General features: G+C 41.2%; 1 protein-coding gene across 1 annotated transcript; it reads left to right on the forward strand.

Annotated features, from left to right (window-relative positions):
* The first annotated feature begins 2,506 nt into the window (after positions 1 to 2,506).
* dnd1 (DND microRNA-mediated repression inhibitor 1) lies at positions 2,507 to 14,056 on the forward strand. Its single transcript, XM_062425588.1, has 5 exons — positions 2,507 to 2,530; positions 4,211 to 4,316; positions 5,654 to 5,979; positions 13,117 to 13,249; positions 13,500 to 14,056. Exons 1-5 carry the CDS (start codon positions 2,507 to 2,509, stop codon positions 14,054 to 14,056), a joined length of 1,146 nt encoding a protein of 381 aa, XP_062281572.1.
* Positions 14,057 to 16,466: the final 2,410 nt, after the last annotated feature.

Consider the following 16,466-nt stretch of genomic DNA (forward strand, 5'->3'; position numbering starts at 1 on the left):
TAAGCCTCACCATCCCACCCCGCCTGCCCAAAGCCTACAGGAACCACAGCATAGACACACTGTTTAAGTTAAACCACACTTTATATAAATAAAATATTTTTGAACAGTGCAAATACTGCTTATTTAAGTTATTAACAAAAGCAATATTTAAACATTTGAAACAAAACACTAACAAAAAACTATGCAGAAAAAGCACACATGGTCCTTTTCTAACAATTTGACAGCGCGCACTATCAGGCCACTGCGCAGGGTCATCAGCTATAATTATGGAGCTTGTGGTACCTTGTGCTGTAGAGATAACATCAGTGCTGAGAAGTGGTGCAGACCCAGTTCGTGTTGATGTTGAGGCCATGGTACCACTGGATGAAGTCTTTTCCATGTCTTCTTCTTCCTCGTTGTCTTCCTCATGAATGAGAGCTGGAGTTGATGGTACAGCTGAGAAAAGAAGAAAGTTTTTATTTATATAACACACTTTTCATGTACAGAGTGCATCACTGAGTGTCTAACACCTAGACATTAGTACAGGCCCCATATTCAGAAATCTGAAATGTCCATGGGCAAAGTGACTGGTATTTTCACAGTTTTGGGGGAATTCAATATCTGTGATTTGCACTGGTCTTTTTTTTAACAATTTCACAGTGCACACGATCAGTTAAGACTCTGGGCAACTGTGCCAGATATCAGCTATAATTACAGAGCTTGTGGTACCTTGTGTTGTTGAGGTGCTGGGAAGTGGTGCAGACTCAATTTGTGTTGATGTTGAGGCCATGGTACAAGTGGGAGACATGGGAGAGACTACATCTCTCCCATGTCTTCTTCTTCCTCATGAATGGGAGATGAAGTTGATGGTGCAGCTGGGAAAACAATTAAGTCTATGCATCATATTTTTCATGTACAGAGTGCATAACATAGACATTAGGAGGGCCCCATATTAAAAAAATCTGAAATGTCCAGTGAAATGTACAGCGAAAAATATGTTTGACCATTTTATCAATAAGGAAGATCACGCGGTAATGGAGTTACACTTCCACAACATATTTTGGTCCACTCAGTGATTAATGAACCGACATTTAAAAACATGTCATTTTGTGTGTGCGTAGAAGTACTTTAATGGCAACACAAAAATATCTAATTAAATTAAGACCGAATATGACTTTGAAGCCAATATGTGCTCGTTAACAGAGTTACAGAAAATGAACACCATTTTTTAACCATAAAACCATAGACTGTATATAAAATGGACGTAACATCCGTGACGTCACCCATTGGTTTGTGGACTGCTGCTTGGAAGCGAATAGTATCGGATATGGGCATCGCCATCTTGAAAATTAGGCGCCCTCTTGAACCTGTGAATCAATCAACCTGTCAATCACGACGTAGCCACGCCCTAATGCATACCCTGTTTTATCGTCAAATATAAAATCAGGGAGGCCAAAATTTCACAAATTAACATCATACTGCATTGAAAAAAAGCTTTAAACTAGCGATTGAGACCATAAACACACATTGAAAACGTTTACTGAGGTTAGAAATCAAGTGAGAAGTTGGTGAATTCTCCATTGACTTGTATAGAGACGGAAGTCCTTTTGACACCAAAACGGTCGCCCCCTGGTGGCCTTTTTATAGAATGCAGTTTTAAGTTACTTCCGCGTTCGCATCATTTCAGAGGACCAGAACTCCCCGCCTGCATAAAACTCAACATCGTCAAACATGGGGTTCTCAGAATATAACATTTTAAAAAATGTGGAAATGTTTTTATAATTGTTTTCTATCATATGACCGAAAAGCGTATGTCCATGACAAATTTTGAGGCATTTATGAGACATTTAATATAATATGTCATGGTAACAGAGTTACAAATGTTTTCTATTTAATTGCATGAATTGTTCCAAAAAAACTACGCTAACTTGCACTAACTGTTCGAGTTCGTTACCAGCACTGACTGTCAGGCAGGTAGCTAACATAAACATTACCCATATATTTAGCCTACCTGCTGCTAAATTACACCATTTGAACAAGACACATAGACCTAATTTATCCAATGTAAATGATCACTTACCGCTGTCTTGTTTTTTCTTTTCCTCCTCTTCCTTTTTCTTCTTTCTTTCTTTTATGACTTCCTGAGGGGTAACTCCGCTTCATGATGGCTGAAGGTTCAAATTTTGCCGGGGCCCGGCTGCAGGAATCACGAACCTGGCTGGCAGGCTACAGTCAGCAACTAGTGGGAGGGGCCCCCTTGAGGGGGATTCCGATAACAGTGTCGTTGCACTTTTCCTGCATTGACCATCACAGAATTTAAAGGGGCGCTCACACAGTTTGTCATTGCATCCAATTCCTAACCAGTCGTTGTCTGGGGGCCCCAGGCCATCTCGGGGCCCTAGACAATTGATCGGTTTGCTTGCCTGATTACGACGGGCCTGCGTGTCATAAATGAGTTGACCAGTAGTGGGCTTCTGTAAGGTGCAACAAAATAGCGTCACTCTGCGTGACATGAAATGCAAAGGACATGATGGAGAATACACGGGAACAGGTAAAAAACTAATATAACAAGCTGTGACACAGACACATTCTAACTAAGCTTTCTTGTGTGTTTTTGTGTGAGTGTGACTTAAAATGAAATTGGCGCGTGAACAGACCAACCTGGCTGTAGCTGTTATGACGAGAAGGCGCGAGACCACAGCAACAAGTTGGCTTCAGTTTGTTTTGGTGGCACGAGCTTTTGATAAACAAACTGTGTGATGTCGCGTGACAGCTGAGTTGTACATGGTAACTTTGTTTCATCTTTTCTGTTTGACTAGTTCGACTTTTAGTTTTTACTTTGTTTATCCTTCACCAGCTGCGGCCTGTTGAACCACGTGTAGGGCCCTATACAATCCGTTTTATTTTTTATTTTTGGGAATCCTGTTTTTTTTTTTTTACCTTTTACTCTTATTTTACTAACAAAAACAGCGTGTTTTTAATGTAAATGACTAGAATGTACACAAATTAAATAGAAATTAACTGCCCAGATTTGCTTCTCTCCGTGCAGTTTTCCCCAGACATACGTTCCTCTTCCAAACGAAAACAACATTTCAGTCAAATTGTGTCAAATTCCGTGATATCCCGCTTTAAAAATAAATTCCGTTTTAATCGGCCAATTCTGCGATTCCGTGATCGCGGAAATCATAGGGCCCTACACCTGCTACTACTCATCACATTAATGAAGCCCCCACCAATGTTTTTATATGTTTTGTCCTTTATTTTAACTCTTTAATTTCAGTAGTTTATATTAAAGTTTGAAACCACCTAGTTGTTGGGTTCCAGGTTTCCTTCAGTATCTCACCACCATTAAAGCAGCCATTATGTTTATTTATCACACAGCTGAGCACATTTGAACCCCTGAAATGAAATAAAAACAAAAAACAGTTGACACTGGCATAGGACGCTTTAGATACACAAATATAATGTGAAACTATGTGTAACTTTTTACCAATAACATCAATCTAATAATGATTTGGAGATGACTGTTTGTCACAAGTTATTAGAATAAGAAAAAGAACAACATAATCAGATCAATGGGCAAACAAATACATATTCAGTTTAATGTAGCAGCTCACCCTTTTCATGCCTGTTGGTTACTGTCAGTTCTGAAACCAGGTGATTGGTGCTGTATGTGATGGTGAAATGTGAACATCACTTCACAGCATTATAGTATACAATGTAAAAGCGTGCATCAAGTATTACATAATAGGGCCCAATATTATACTTCAGATAATGAACAGCAATATGTTTTGTTGTTGTTGGCTCTCCTTTGAACTTATGGTGATGTTTGCCTGCTCTAATAATCAAATGTGTGTTTTCTGAAAATGATGCTCGACAGAAAGTATCACTTCATACTAAACTGTTCTGTTGGATTCCCTTATGATGTACAGAGGTTTCTGTTTGTGATCAGTATGACACACACACACATATATATATTTGTGGTGACCAAATTGTGCTCTGAACAGTCTAATGAACACAGGAAATGGAATCGAATCACTTTGCAGCTTTTACAACCTGGAAAAGGTTGATATCATATATACTGATATCATATACAACCCAGCTGTTGTTAGCTCTAATCTACCAGAGTCTGTGTGATTTGGAGTCAGTAACAGATTCTAATCCCTTTCATAAGGTTTGGTCTTTCCCATTCTGTCACTGAGGAGCTGTTTCCACTTTGTTTCCACCTCAGGTGCTGAACGTTGAGCGTGTGCAGGCGCTGGAAGCCTGGCTGACTACTACCAACACAAAGCTGGCTCAAGTTAACGGCCAGAGGAAGTACGGAGGACCACCTGAGAGTGAGACTCCTTCCAAACTCCAACACACATGCCTTTACACAAGATGACTGAAACACGAAGATACACACAGACTTTATTTGGAGTACAAAGAACAGGTTCAACATTGTTTAAGTGTGTGTGTTAAACCAGCAGTCAGGTGTCTGTATGAAGAGTGGAAGAGGTTTTCCTTCATACTGTCTAAAAGTTTGAAGGAGATCTTTTAACAATGGAAGTGATGGAGGACTGTATCCACAGTGTGTCCACACAGTCATTTAAAGTAGATGATCAGCTTCTATTGAGCTTCATCAGTCTGAGTTAGTCATATCAAGTGATATCTGACACATTTACAGTCTTTTTTAACATCACATTCCCTCTCAGTGTTTCCCTGTTGAGCTGTGTAGGAAGTATAGTAACACAAAGAGGAACTTTGCCACTAAAAACACTGTAATGATGAAACATAGAAGATAATGAAGATTTGACTCATTTGGCAGCTGAAGCTTCATATTAACTTCAGATCAACTTTTCAATTTGATATTACATTTTTGCACAGAAGGACGACTGTGAACATCTTTATCCTGAACTTGTCTCTGGCTGCATGTAATATGACTGATGATGAGGTGTGATTAAGTTGCAGACAGACCCTTTCCTCACAGCTGTTTCCCAAATCCGCTCTACAGTAATTACAACCAGGCTTGGAGTGTGTCGTGAGTTCACATTGGAAAAGTGACAGTTGGTATGCAGATTAAAATCCCCTCAATTCTGTGTTGCACTGCTGTTGATGCACATTATTCTCCCATAATGCAATGCACAAAGGACATGGAGGAGCTACTCACAGAAGCTAAAAGTAATTAGGAAAGGGTGGTGAAACAGCTCCAGCAAAACCACAGAAAACAGAACAATAATCACTGAATTCTAGTCTTTTTTAATACTATAAAAATGTGTATATATAATATACAGTATACTATGAATATGGAATTGGTCCATAGCTTTATTTTATAATTAGAAGATACATCTTATTTTCAACAGGGTAATGGTAATGATAATAAATGAAACATATACACACATACGGGCACTCCCACCATCCCAAACCACACCCACTACATTTGTTACACATGTCATCTGTATAAAGACTGAATGAGAAATAAAATAAATGAATAGATCCAATAACATTATGTCAAAGTAGAGTCTACTTTAAACTAAATTGAGGGTAAATACAAAGAAAAACAAGAACTGGTAGATTTAAGGTAAACAAGCAAAGAAGTCTTGAATTCATGGAAAGAAGTCAGTGATCTGAGTGATCACTGAGTGAGGCTACACAAATAAAACCCTTTCTCTTCTCCTTATCTTCGTGCTGCCAGTGTGGACCGGTCCCCCCCCAGGAGCCCGCTGCGAGGTATTCATCAGCCAGATCCCGCGGGACACCTACGAGGACCTGCTGATCCCCCTGTTCAGCTCCGTGGGGCCGCTCTGGGAGTTCCGGCTCATGATGAACTTCAGCGGCCAGAACCGCGGCTTCGCCTACGCCAAATACGGCTCGGTGGTCGTCGCCTCGGAAGCCATCCGCGTGTTGCACGGTCACATGCTGGAGCCCGGCTTCCGCCTCAGCGTGCGCCGGAGCACAGAGAAGAGACACATCTGCATCGGTGATCTGCCGACCACCACCAAGCCAGACGAGCTACTGCAGGTACAACATCAAGGTTGATTTTCTTTGTAGCATGAGAGAAGCCGTTTGATAGGTAAGAAAACAGCAGCATTCAATGTCAAAACAGATTCTCTATGAATCTACAGCCTGAATAGAACTGCACGTTTCAGCAAATCTACATTTTAACATATTTTCCTTATTTTTTGTCCACTTCATTTACATACATGAGGGTGACATTTTAGGGAACACTTTTCAATATAATGCATGGCAGTACACCACCTATACCCACTATAGGGTCGTTTGCACTCCAGGAACTTTGGGGTAGTTTTACAGGAACTTGACCGTCGATGGGCTGGTTCCTGCTATGGAGACAATGTCCTGGAACTTTTACAGGGACAAAACCAGTCCCTGCATCTGGGTATGTACTCCATGCGGTGAGTTCGAGTTTATGAGTTTGTCTGCCAATGATATATCTCAAACTAGCATTATTAGTAAGGCTGAACGATTTATCGTTTTCTGATCGAAATTGCGATTTCGGACAATGCGATCATGTGATCGCCAAAGCCGCGGTTTTTGCAGCGCTCCTGAGTGACCCAGGATCTGTTGTGTCAAGTATTTTACACATACATGTCGTCTCCTTACCATCCTGCCAAGTTCACTAATCAGAAGCGGCATGCTACTCGTGGACAGGTCAAGCTAACCAATCAGTATTAACCTGCTCCTTAATTGTAATTATTCAGAAATGGCTTCAACTGGACCAGAAGCGAAGTAAGGGGATTTAATCCCCAAGAAAAACAGCACGTCGGTCATTTGGGAGTATTTCGGGTTTGGGGCTGCAGACGTGCACCAGAAACAGGTACTGTGCAAAACCTGTCGCTTTAAAGTTGCAACATCCAGCGGAAACTCAACCAATTTATACCGGCACTTGAAAAATCGCTGGACAGAAGATATATGATTCCCTCCCTCACCTACTTCAACCAGGTTGCCATCCCACAGCTGTATGCAGAGTGTAAAGAAAAAGTGGTAACAGAGTTGAAAAATGTGGAGCACTTCACCCTGACTTGTGGTGTCAGCCTTAGTTAAAAAAGATATTTGCTATTTTTCAGGAAAAATGCTCTATTGTTTACAGAATAGACTATATTTGGGTGCTGCTGAGCCATAACTGAATGACCCACCTATATTCATGTCTGAAGGGTCATTTTATTTTAACAAGAGTTTTATTTTATTACCATTACTTTTCAATTTCACTTAAAGATAGTCCAGGTTTCTTAATATAGGATTGAATAAAGTACTTTAACTGCTGCTATAGATGTTGATAAGCTAGCTCTCTTGAGACTGTTGGGCAAGATCCTTTTTTCCTTTATTGGAAGTGTTGAATTTTGTTTTTCTTATTACTTATTTAACTTTGTTGTTTTTTTGTATTTTATTTAACTTTTTTTTAACTTAACACAATTAAGGATTTTTTTGCACTACTTTTTTAAGTGAAGACAGTCAAAGATGGCTCTTTTAGTTCTTCATTTGTAATAACTGCCGTTGGTCAAGGACTTTAAAGAATGTACATGCATGTTTCTGAATAAATACATTTGGAAGCAATTTTTCACTTTAGTTTTCATCCTTGCATTAGAGTAATAGCATTTAATGTTTAAATGTTACTGTACATTGTGAATATTGCACTGAATCTTGATTTGAAGGAAATCGTGAATCAAATCGAAATCGCAATATCTGCCAGAAAAATCGCAATTAGATCTTTTCCTAAAATCGTTCAGCCCTAATTATTAGCCAATCAGAAGTAGAATGGGGCGGGTCTTGGAAAAATGTGTTTCAACCGAATCCTATGCTGCATAGATGCCATCGGCAGGGACTCACGTCGGATAATGACTACGTCACGTCAAAGGACAGTAGGATGGAGAGTGTCGCTACCCGATGTGAGTCACACATGCGCAGTAGCGTCCGCCATCGTCCGTCATCTTTGACAGTTATGTACGGCAACTTTGCTTGGAAAAAACACATTATTCACCCGACTCAATCGCGATTCGTGAGAAATATGAACTTTTGAGTGCTTTTTACATCTCTAAGGTTATAGTTTATCTTGTATTTTAGATATTGTTTTGTCAGCTGCAGCACTGTGAGAAGACTTATTTCTGTGTTTCCTCATGTTTTATGTGTATAATGTTAATCTAACAGCAGCAGTAGTGTTGTGTAGTAACTGCAGGGCTCCAGCAGAGGGAGTGTAGAGCTGTCAGTCATCATTACACACGTGACCCGAGGAAAGTTTGTGTGTCTGTGTATTTTTCACATTAATACTCATAAATACTTCCTTTAAGGGCTTTTAAAAAGTATATAGAGTCTAAGTAAAAAGAAAAAAGTCCCAGTCACATCAGCCGCTAACTCAGATCAGGATATATCAATAAAGTTTATATTTAAAAAAACTAATGAACACTGCGCATGCGCGACTCACATTGGCCGCTTGGTCCATAGATATAATAAAGAGTAGACGCTGCATTGGCTGCTGGGGCACAAGAAATGTGTCCGCCATCTTGAACCTGTCATCCTACCCGTAAACAAACCAAAGCAGCAAGATCTATCTATCTGTCTATATATATATCTATATCTATCTATCTATCTATCTATCTATCTATCTATCTATCTATCTATCTATCTATCTATCTATCTATCTATCTATCTATCTATCACTATATCTAGCCTATCTATCTATATCTATATATATATATCTATGTCTATCTATATCTACAGTGGTGGAAAGAAATTTTCGGACACCCTTAAAAGTTTACACAATCTCAAATATTATCATGAAATGTTTGTGGAAAAATCTTTTTTGTGTTTCAAAAGGTGTGGCTGCATTAGACAGACACCAACAAATACAAATGATTTTTGTTTTGTTTATTGTTTACAATAAAAACTAAACTAAATTCTTGACAGTTCCAATATGTCAGTTCTCAACATTGTCGGTATCAAAATCAACAAATAACAGATAATGTGTTCAAAACTGAACAAAAAATAAATAAACCAGCACATCATCAAATTAATATTTAGTAGCCCTGCCATTAGCACGCAGTAGAGCTCTAATCCTGCTTGCATGATCCCCACGAGCCTTTCACACTGTTGAGGGGTAATCTTGTCCCATTCTTCATGAATTACTGCTTTTAATTCTCCTAAATTCTTTGGTTTACGCTTTGAAACAGACCTTTTGATAATCCACCACAGATTTTCAATGGGGTTCATGTCCAGGGATTGAGCTGGCCACTGTAAGACCTGGATACTGTGCTCCTGCAGCCAAGTTCTACTGGCCCTGGATGTGTTGCAAGGGGCATTATCTTGTTGAAACATCCAGTTTTGACCTCGACGGAACAGTGCACATGCAGAAGGGAGCATGTGGGTTTCAAGAATGGCACAATACTTGGCAGAGTTCAATGTGCCATCACAGACAGTGAGATGACCAACACCAGCAGCACTCATGCATCCCCAAACCATGATACTGCCTCCACCATGCTTGACAGTAGGTACTGTACATGCTGGAGATAATGCTTCGCATGGCCTTCTGCGTACCCTCACATTAGCAGGAGGAAGATAAAGCTGGAAACTGGACTCATCTAACCACAGAATCTTCTTCCAATTCCTGGCTATCCAGTTCTTGTGAGCTTGGGCCCAACGACGCCGGGCTAACCTTTGTCTCTCATTGATCAGGGGCTTCTTGACAGCCTTGTAGGAGCTTAAGCCATGGTCTAAAAGTCGGCCACATACAGTGCGGGTGGAACACTGGACACCAGTTTGGTTTGACCACTGCTGCTGAAGCTCCTGTGATGTCATTCGGGGTTTTCCCTGCACATGCGGATCAGGATGCGGTCATTTCTTGCTGAAGAAACCCTTGAACGCCCAGATCTTGGTTTGTCTTCCAAGGTGTTGGTTCGTCTGTATTTCTGCAGAGTGTATCCAACTGCTGAAGGACTGCATCTGCACTTCCTGGCTACCTGGCGGCAGCTGTACCCTTCCTGGCTGAGAATCTGTATCTTCAGGCATGTTTCCTGCGTTAGGTTCCTTGTTTTAGCCATTTTTGTCTCTGATGAACTTTCAAATGTGCTGGCTTTATATAGACACGAAGCACGGTAACAAAAATTGTGTCTTTTAATAAAAAGCATGACCTTCATTAGTGGATCACTGGTACCAAAATGACCCAATATTCAAAATGTCTTATGTATTTTTATGGAACCAATCAATTTTAAGTTTTTAATGGATTTTTTAAGAGTTGTTTAGTATTTTGTCTGTGACTGTACTAAAAGAAATTGCACTTGAAGACCTAACAGTGATTCTTAATGCAATATTTCACAAATACATGGGGTGTTTTTCCACCACTGTATATCTATATATACTCTATATCTATATATAAATAATGTAGTCATATATTGTTTCTTCATTTTTAAACTTATTAAAAAAGCTGAGTAGTACTTTTACTGCCACTATCTGCTCCTGCATCTCTATCATATATTAGTGTAGTGTGTGTGTGTATATATATATATATATATTCCATATTCCATGTATTCTATTGTCCTCTACTCTCATCTTGTCAATGCCAGTCTTGTTACCTCTGTGTTGTGTGTCTTGTTTTTTATTGTAATGCTTTTGCTTGCCTTGTCTGTCAAAGCACTTTGTGAACTTTGTTTTTGAAAGGTGCTATATAAATAAATGTATTATTATTATTATATATACACATATTGTGTGTTTTGCAAAATACCTATCATACGTCACATATCAGAATATTCTATTACTGTTAAGCCCTCTATGAATATTAATATACGCCAAACCATGTGTCCTGTATCATAGCTACATGTATGACGTTTGCAGCAAAAAAAACGCGTGAAAATCAGTTAAGTATTCAGTGAGTTATGATTGATTAAAATCTGCTGACACTTCGCAACAGATTACACTGAGTGGAGCGGGTGACCTGTCCAAGATGGCGGCCCCACGGCTCGTCAGCGCCAATAGGCTGTAGCGGTCGATGCGGCGTCTACTCTTTATTATGTCTATGGCTTGGTCGGACTCACATTGGGTAGCGACATTGCGCATGTGCGAAAATGCGCTCTAGTATTAATACTTCCCCGGTTACATACAAATGTACAAACTTTGAACTTGAACTTCTATTGTTTCTATACTTTGTGCGGATTCGCGTCCAACTGCTGAAATGAAATACATCTATCCAACATATAACAGTAGTTTGTCCAAGTGGCATTGCCGTAAGTAGCTGTCCAAGATGGCCGACGCTACTGCGCATGTGTAACTCACATCGGGTAGCGATATGAATCCTGGGGAAGATGCCCTCCTAGTTGATAAAGGATTAAAAAATAAATGGCGCTGGGCGTGGATAGAAGAGGTCGGAAAATATGGTAAGCCTTTTGGTAGCTGGTGTAAAAATTAAGAGAAACTGGTACTTGCTTCTGCACTTTATGCTCCAGAAAGCTAGTATACGCAACTAGCACAGTGCAGCTGTTCGCGCTCTCACACACACAACGTGGTTACTGCGAGCAACAACCACAGTTGATGTACCGGCATTAATAACTCACCATGTGTGCGCATGCATTGCCCCTCCCTCGCTGGCAGGGTTCAGCTGGAAGTTTTAGAAGCCTGCCAACAACAACACAGCTCCGGGAGTCCCGTGAGAGAACGCTAAATGTTCACTCTGACTGAGAGCGGGACAGAGCAGCCAACACAAGTGTGTGTGTGTTTCTCGCTCTCTCTCACTCTGACTGAGAGCGGGACAGAGCAGCCAATATCAGGGTGTGTGTGTTTTTCTCTCTCTCTCACTCTGACTGAGAGCGGGACAGAGCAGCCATCACAGCGGTGTGTGTGAGTGCTGCTCCTCATCTGGAGGGAGAAAAGGCAATATCGGCAGCACATATCGGCCATCGGCCAAGGCTGATGTCAAAAAAATCGGTATCGGTCGACCTCTAGGTAAATGATGCCTATTCTGTTTAAGAAGTGAATCGATGTCCTTTTTTAATATACCTTCAATTGAATGGTTGCAAATCAAATCTTATTCTTCCAATGCCTGACTGAATTTCACATACCTTTTATAATATGTCACCTTGTGATTGTAGGTCATCTTGTAACCTGTCAAGGCAAGGGCGTAACTTTGAGTTGAACATTGGGGGGGGGGTTGAGATTTCCGCCTGTGAAGGTCTGAGGACATGCCCCGCATGAGAAAATCTTTAACTAACTATATATATATGCATAAATGGCTGTTTATACATTATTAGGATTTACAGCTGATACCGCCTATTAGGGCTGAACGATGTATCGTTTTCTGATCGAAATTGCGATTTCAGACAACGCGATCATGTGATCGCCAAAGCTGACGTTTTTGCAGCGCTCCTGACTGACCCAGGATCTGTTGTGTCAAGTATTTTAAACATGACGTCTCCCTACCATCCTGCCAAGCTCACCAATCAGAAGCGGCATGCTACTCGTGGACAGGTCACGCTAACCAATCAGTATTAACCTGCTCCTTAATTGTAATTATTCAGAAATGGCTTCAACTGGACCAGAAGCGAAGTTAGGGGATTTAATCCCCAAGAAAAACAGCACGTCGGTCATTTGGGAGTATTTCGGGTTTGAGGCTGCAGACGTGCACCAGAAACAGGTACTGTGCAAAACCTGTCGCGCTAAAGTTGCAACATCCAGCGGAAACTCAACCAATTTAGGCACTTGAAAAATCACCACAGGCATTTGCATGACGAGTGCATGACCAAAACGTCCTGTGAAAATGATACTCAGGCCCACTGTAGCAAGCAGACTACAATTACAGCATCTTTTGCCAGGTTATCACCTTAGGATAAGAGCAGCCGAAGACACCGGGAGATAACGACAGCCATAACACACTACATTGCCAAGGACATGGTTTCTGTTAACACGGTCACCAAAGACAGATTTAAAAACCTCCTCTGCACACACACAAAGTTCAGGCTCAGGATTTTTTTTTGCTTTAACCCCTGACTAAAATGTGCGGAAAACCGAAGCATAGGGAAGTAAGAATGAAAAGTTATCATTGGCCAGATGACATGGGTTTTTTCTGGCTTCTAACCCTGAAAATGACAGCTGGTCTTACTGCTGCTATTGTATGGATATAGGTTTAATTGTTTGTTCGTTTTTATTAAACTTTGTTTGCAGGTGCTGCGCAGACTGACAGACGAGGTACAGAGACTGTCTCTGAAGGCTGGGCCTGGTATAAAGGGGGTCAGTGCTATAGTCGCCTATTCATCGCACCACGCAGCTTCTATGGCCAAAAAAGTGCTGGTGGAAGGTAAAGGGGCCCTGATCCAGTCATTACTATCAACTCTCTAATATGATGCAGAATGAATAATACTTCATCACAGTAAATGTACTACCTAGACAACCCACACGTTACTGGTTTGTGCCAATTTCTAGTGTATAGCCATCAGCCTCTCTCAAAATGACATTAATATACAATACATTTGAACTTTGATTAGAAGATGTTCAAAAGGATTTAATGACATATATCCTCAGCTGTACTTCCTCTCCTGTTTCTGCAGCGTTTAAGAAGCATTTTGCGTTGAGCGTGTCAGTAAAGTGGCAGACATCAGTGAAGTTGAGTCTAGACGACCATCAGCAGCCTTCTAAAAGCCTCCAGTCATCACTCCTGAAGCCAGCGAGCCACATCCTGAACTCTCTGCAGCCCTCAGTTCTGTCTCCTCACCTGGACGGCCCTCCATCCATGACCCCAGGTTTCTGCAGAGCAGTTGGAGGGCCACCAATTGATCCCCCCCAGCACCCTCACCCTCGCTGCTCCTCCACCTACCAAGAGATTCTGTCCGCAGCCTTCTTAGGATGTCCAGTGATGCGCCTCAGTAAGATGTGCGAGTTGATTGGGGTTGGCCAGCCGCTCTATGATATATACAACAGCCACACCGGGTCAGATGGATTCCTCTACTTTACCTTTAAGGTGTGCATCCCAGGAATAACCACGCCCTTCAAAGGGCTGGTCATGATCTTGCCTGGATCCGCAGGCTCTAACATGCTGAAGGAAGCTCAGCAGGCTGCAGCCCAGAAGGTCCTGCAGTCTATTAACAACATGCAGTTCACCCACTGATGACCTCATCAGAGGACACACGTCTACCTCCTCCCTACTGCACTGTTTCAGAACCTGTTTGTTTTGCAGTAATCTTTAAAAAAAAAAGTGTTTACTCGTTCATGTTGTTGTTTTCTGCATGTTTTTTTATTAACGTTATCTTGTTTGATCTTGCATGTTTTGTTTCATGCATGCTGTTTATTGTGTGTTCCTGTTAGATTGTTTCCTCATTTTAATTAAATGAGATTTAACAAGAAAATATGATGTCTGTGTTACCTTGTGTCAGTTTATGGATGAGAACTTTACAATGACTCAGAGATGGTACATATTCACCTTGGTCAGTAAGAAACATTGATGCAGTACATGAATTGTCTTAATGTGGCTGCAGGAACCTCAGTAATATCAACACCTTGAAAGCAACCTCAGGTAGTTTCTCATTTAGCCACTAGAGGGGGTAACTGGATTGTAACATATATTATGAAGGAATAGACTTCACTCTATTGGCATGTGCTGATCAACAGATGTGATAGTATCTATGATCAATATGTCCCCCTTGCACTGTCTGCTTTCAGCCCAAATCTGTCCTCACTTTACTTAAAGTGAGGACCTTACTTAACCCCAAATTGCTCCTGAAGGCTGCGCCAACAGTGTGTGAATGTCAGTTTCTCTCTGATGAGCAGGTTGGCACCCTGTGTGGTAGCTCCTACCATCAGTGTGTGAATGTGACATGTAGTGTGAAAGAGTTTTTGCGTGGTCAAAAAGACTAGAAAAGTGCAATATAAGTACGGTCTATTTACCATACTGGGACGAAGTTGTCGCACTTTAACTGGTCTTCTACATGACCCCATTACACCTAACCTATTTACCTTGTCTCTACTGTATAATATTTCACCCACCAAAATCCATATCTGTATGATTCATCATGCCCTCTACTACTACTACGATACTAGATTTCGTTAACATTATTCATTAACAGAAACTTGGAAAATTTTCCTTTTGAACTCACTCTTTAATCCACTTCCTCTTGGCCCTCCGCTCTGCTCATTACAAATATATTCACCTTGTTCTTTACTGATAAGATTCCCACCATCAGCAGCCAGTTCTCTGAGCCAGACCAACAGTCTGCAGCTGCCAGCTAACAGGGTCACACTCTCCTCATTCTCACCTCCGACTGAGGAGGAAGTCTCCAAATTTCTGCTGGACTCTCATCCCACTACCTGTCTGCTGGACCCACTGCAATCCAACCTTTTACAGACCATTTCCCCTGAACTTCATCAACTCCTTACTTACACGTGCGTTCCCCACAGCATTTAAGCAAGCTGAAGTCACTGTACTCCTCATAAAACCTACACTCAACCTAGCCCAGGTTGAAAACTACAGACCAATTGTATTCCTGCCCTTCCAATCAACAATATTTTGGCTCACAGTCTGATTTCCTTTCTGAGAACAACCTGTACAATCTGAATCAGTCTGGCTTTAAGCGGGGTCACTCAAGAGACTGCTTTCCTGTCAGCAATGGAATCACTGTGTTCTGCTTGAGCTGCCAGTAACGTTCAGCTGAAAGCCTACCTTGATTCTCAGGTGGGGATGAAGACCAGGATAAGTTCCGATTCTTTGACTTGAATGTGACAGTAGCCTCAGCATGGCCATCCTCTTCATCACTGGATTCCTCCCCATCAGTTATTTCTTGGTCTGGATTCTGTGTCGTCTTCATCTTCTGACACTTCCTCCTCTAATCCATCCTCACTGTCAATTTCCTGGCCTCTCTCCTCCTCACCAGTGTGGTGATCAAATATATAATCAAGAGCCTCACTTACGGTATATCGATCTGCCATGGTGCTGCCACACAATGAACTGTGAGCACCTCAAAAAAGCATTATATAGGCTACCAAAGCTACGAGAAAAGTTCAATGTTATTGAAACAATGTTGCAACTGTCTGTGAGAACTGCCAACAGGTGTTGTTCCCGCGAGAGAGAGACTCTACCGGGCAAAGGTTCCCGTAGTTGTTGCCAGGGAACCCAATGTGTGTGAGTGCATGTGTGTGTGCGTGTGTGTGTGATTGCGTGTGTGTCCGTCCATCTGACAAATGAGGATGTACCTGAGTTCAGTTTTTACACTAATTATAGTCTCCCCCATTCATTTCTAATGACTGGGAACACCAAGAGTGTACAAAAGTTTTGTGTGTTTGAATCCTCTTTGTAGACAAAGTCATGGAATCTTAGGTCAGTATGATCAAATTAACTAAATTTTTCAGAGATAAAACTTTTAAATCGGTCAGATTTGACCGGAACACAACACAAGGGTTAAGCAAGCTGAAGTCACTCTACTTCTCATAAAACCTACACTCAACCTAGCCCAGGTTGAAAACTACAGACCGATTGTATTCCTGCCCTTCCAATCAACAATATTTGAGCTTACAGTCGGATTTCC

This window comes from Scomber scombrus, chromosome 9, assembly GCF_963691925.1.
Source record: "Scomber scombrus chromosome 9, fScoSco1.1, whole genome shotgun sequence".
In the NCBI taxonomy this organism is placed as follows: domain Eukaryota; kingdom Metazoa; phylum Chordata; class Actinopteri; order Scombriformes; family Scombridae; genus Scomber; species Scomber scombrus.

What these genes read in the sequence shown, in the direction of transcription:
- dnd1 (XM_062425588.1), top strand. Translation starts at nt 2,507, where the DNA reads ATGATGGAGAATACACGGGAACAG. An exon ending in TGGAGAATACACGGGAACAG is followed by an intron (nt 2,531 to 4,210) that starts GTAAAAAACTAA and finishes TTTCCACCTCAG; the next exon opens with GTGCTGAACGTTGAGCGTGT. An exon ending in CAAAAAAGTGCTGGTGGAAG is followed by an intron (nt 13,250 to 13,499) that starts GTAAAGGGGCCC and finishes CTGTTTCTGCAG; the next exon opens with CGTTTAAGAAGCATTTTGCG.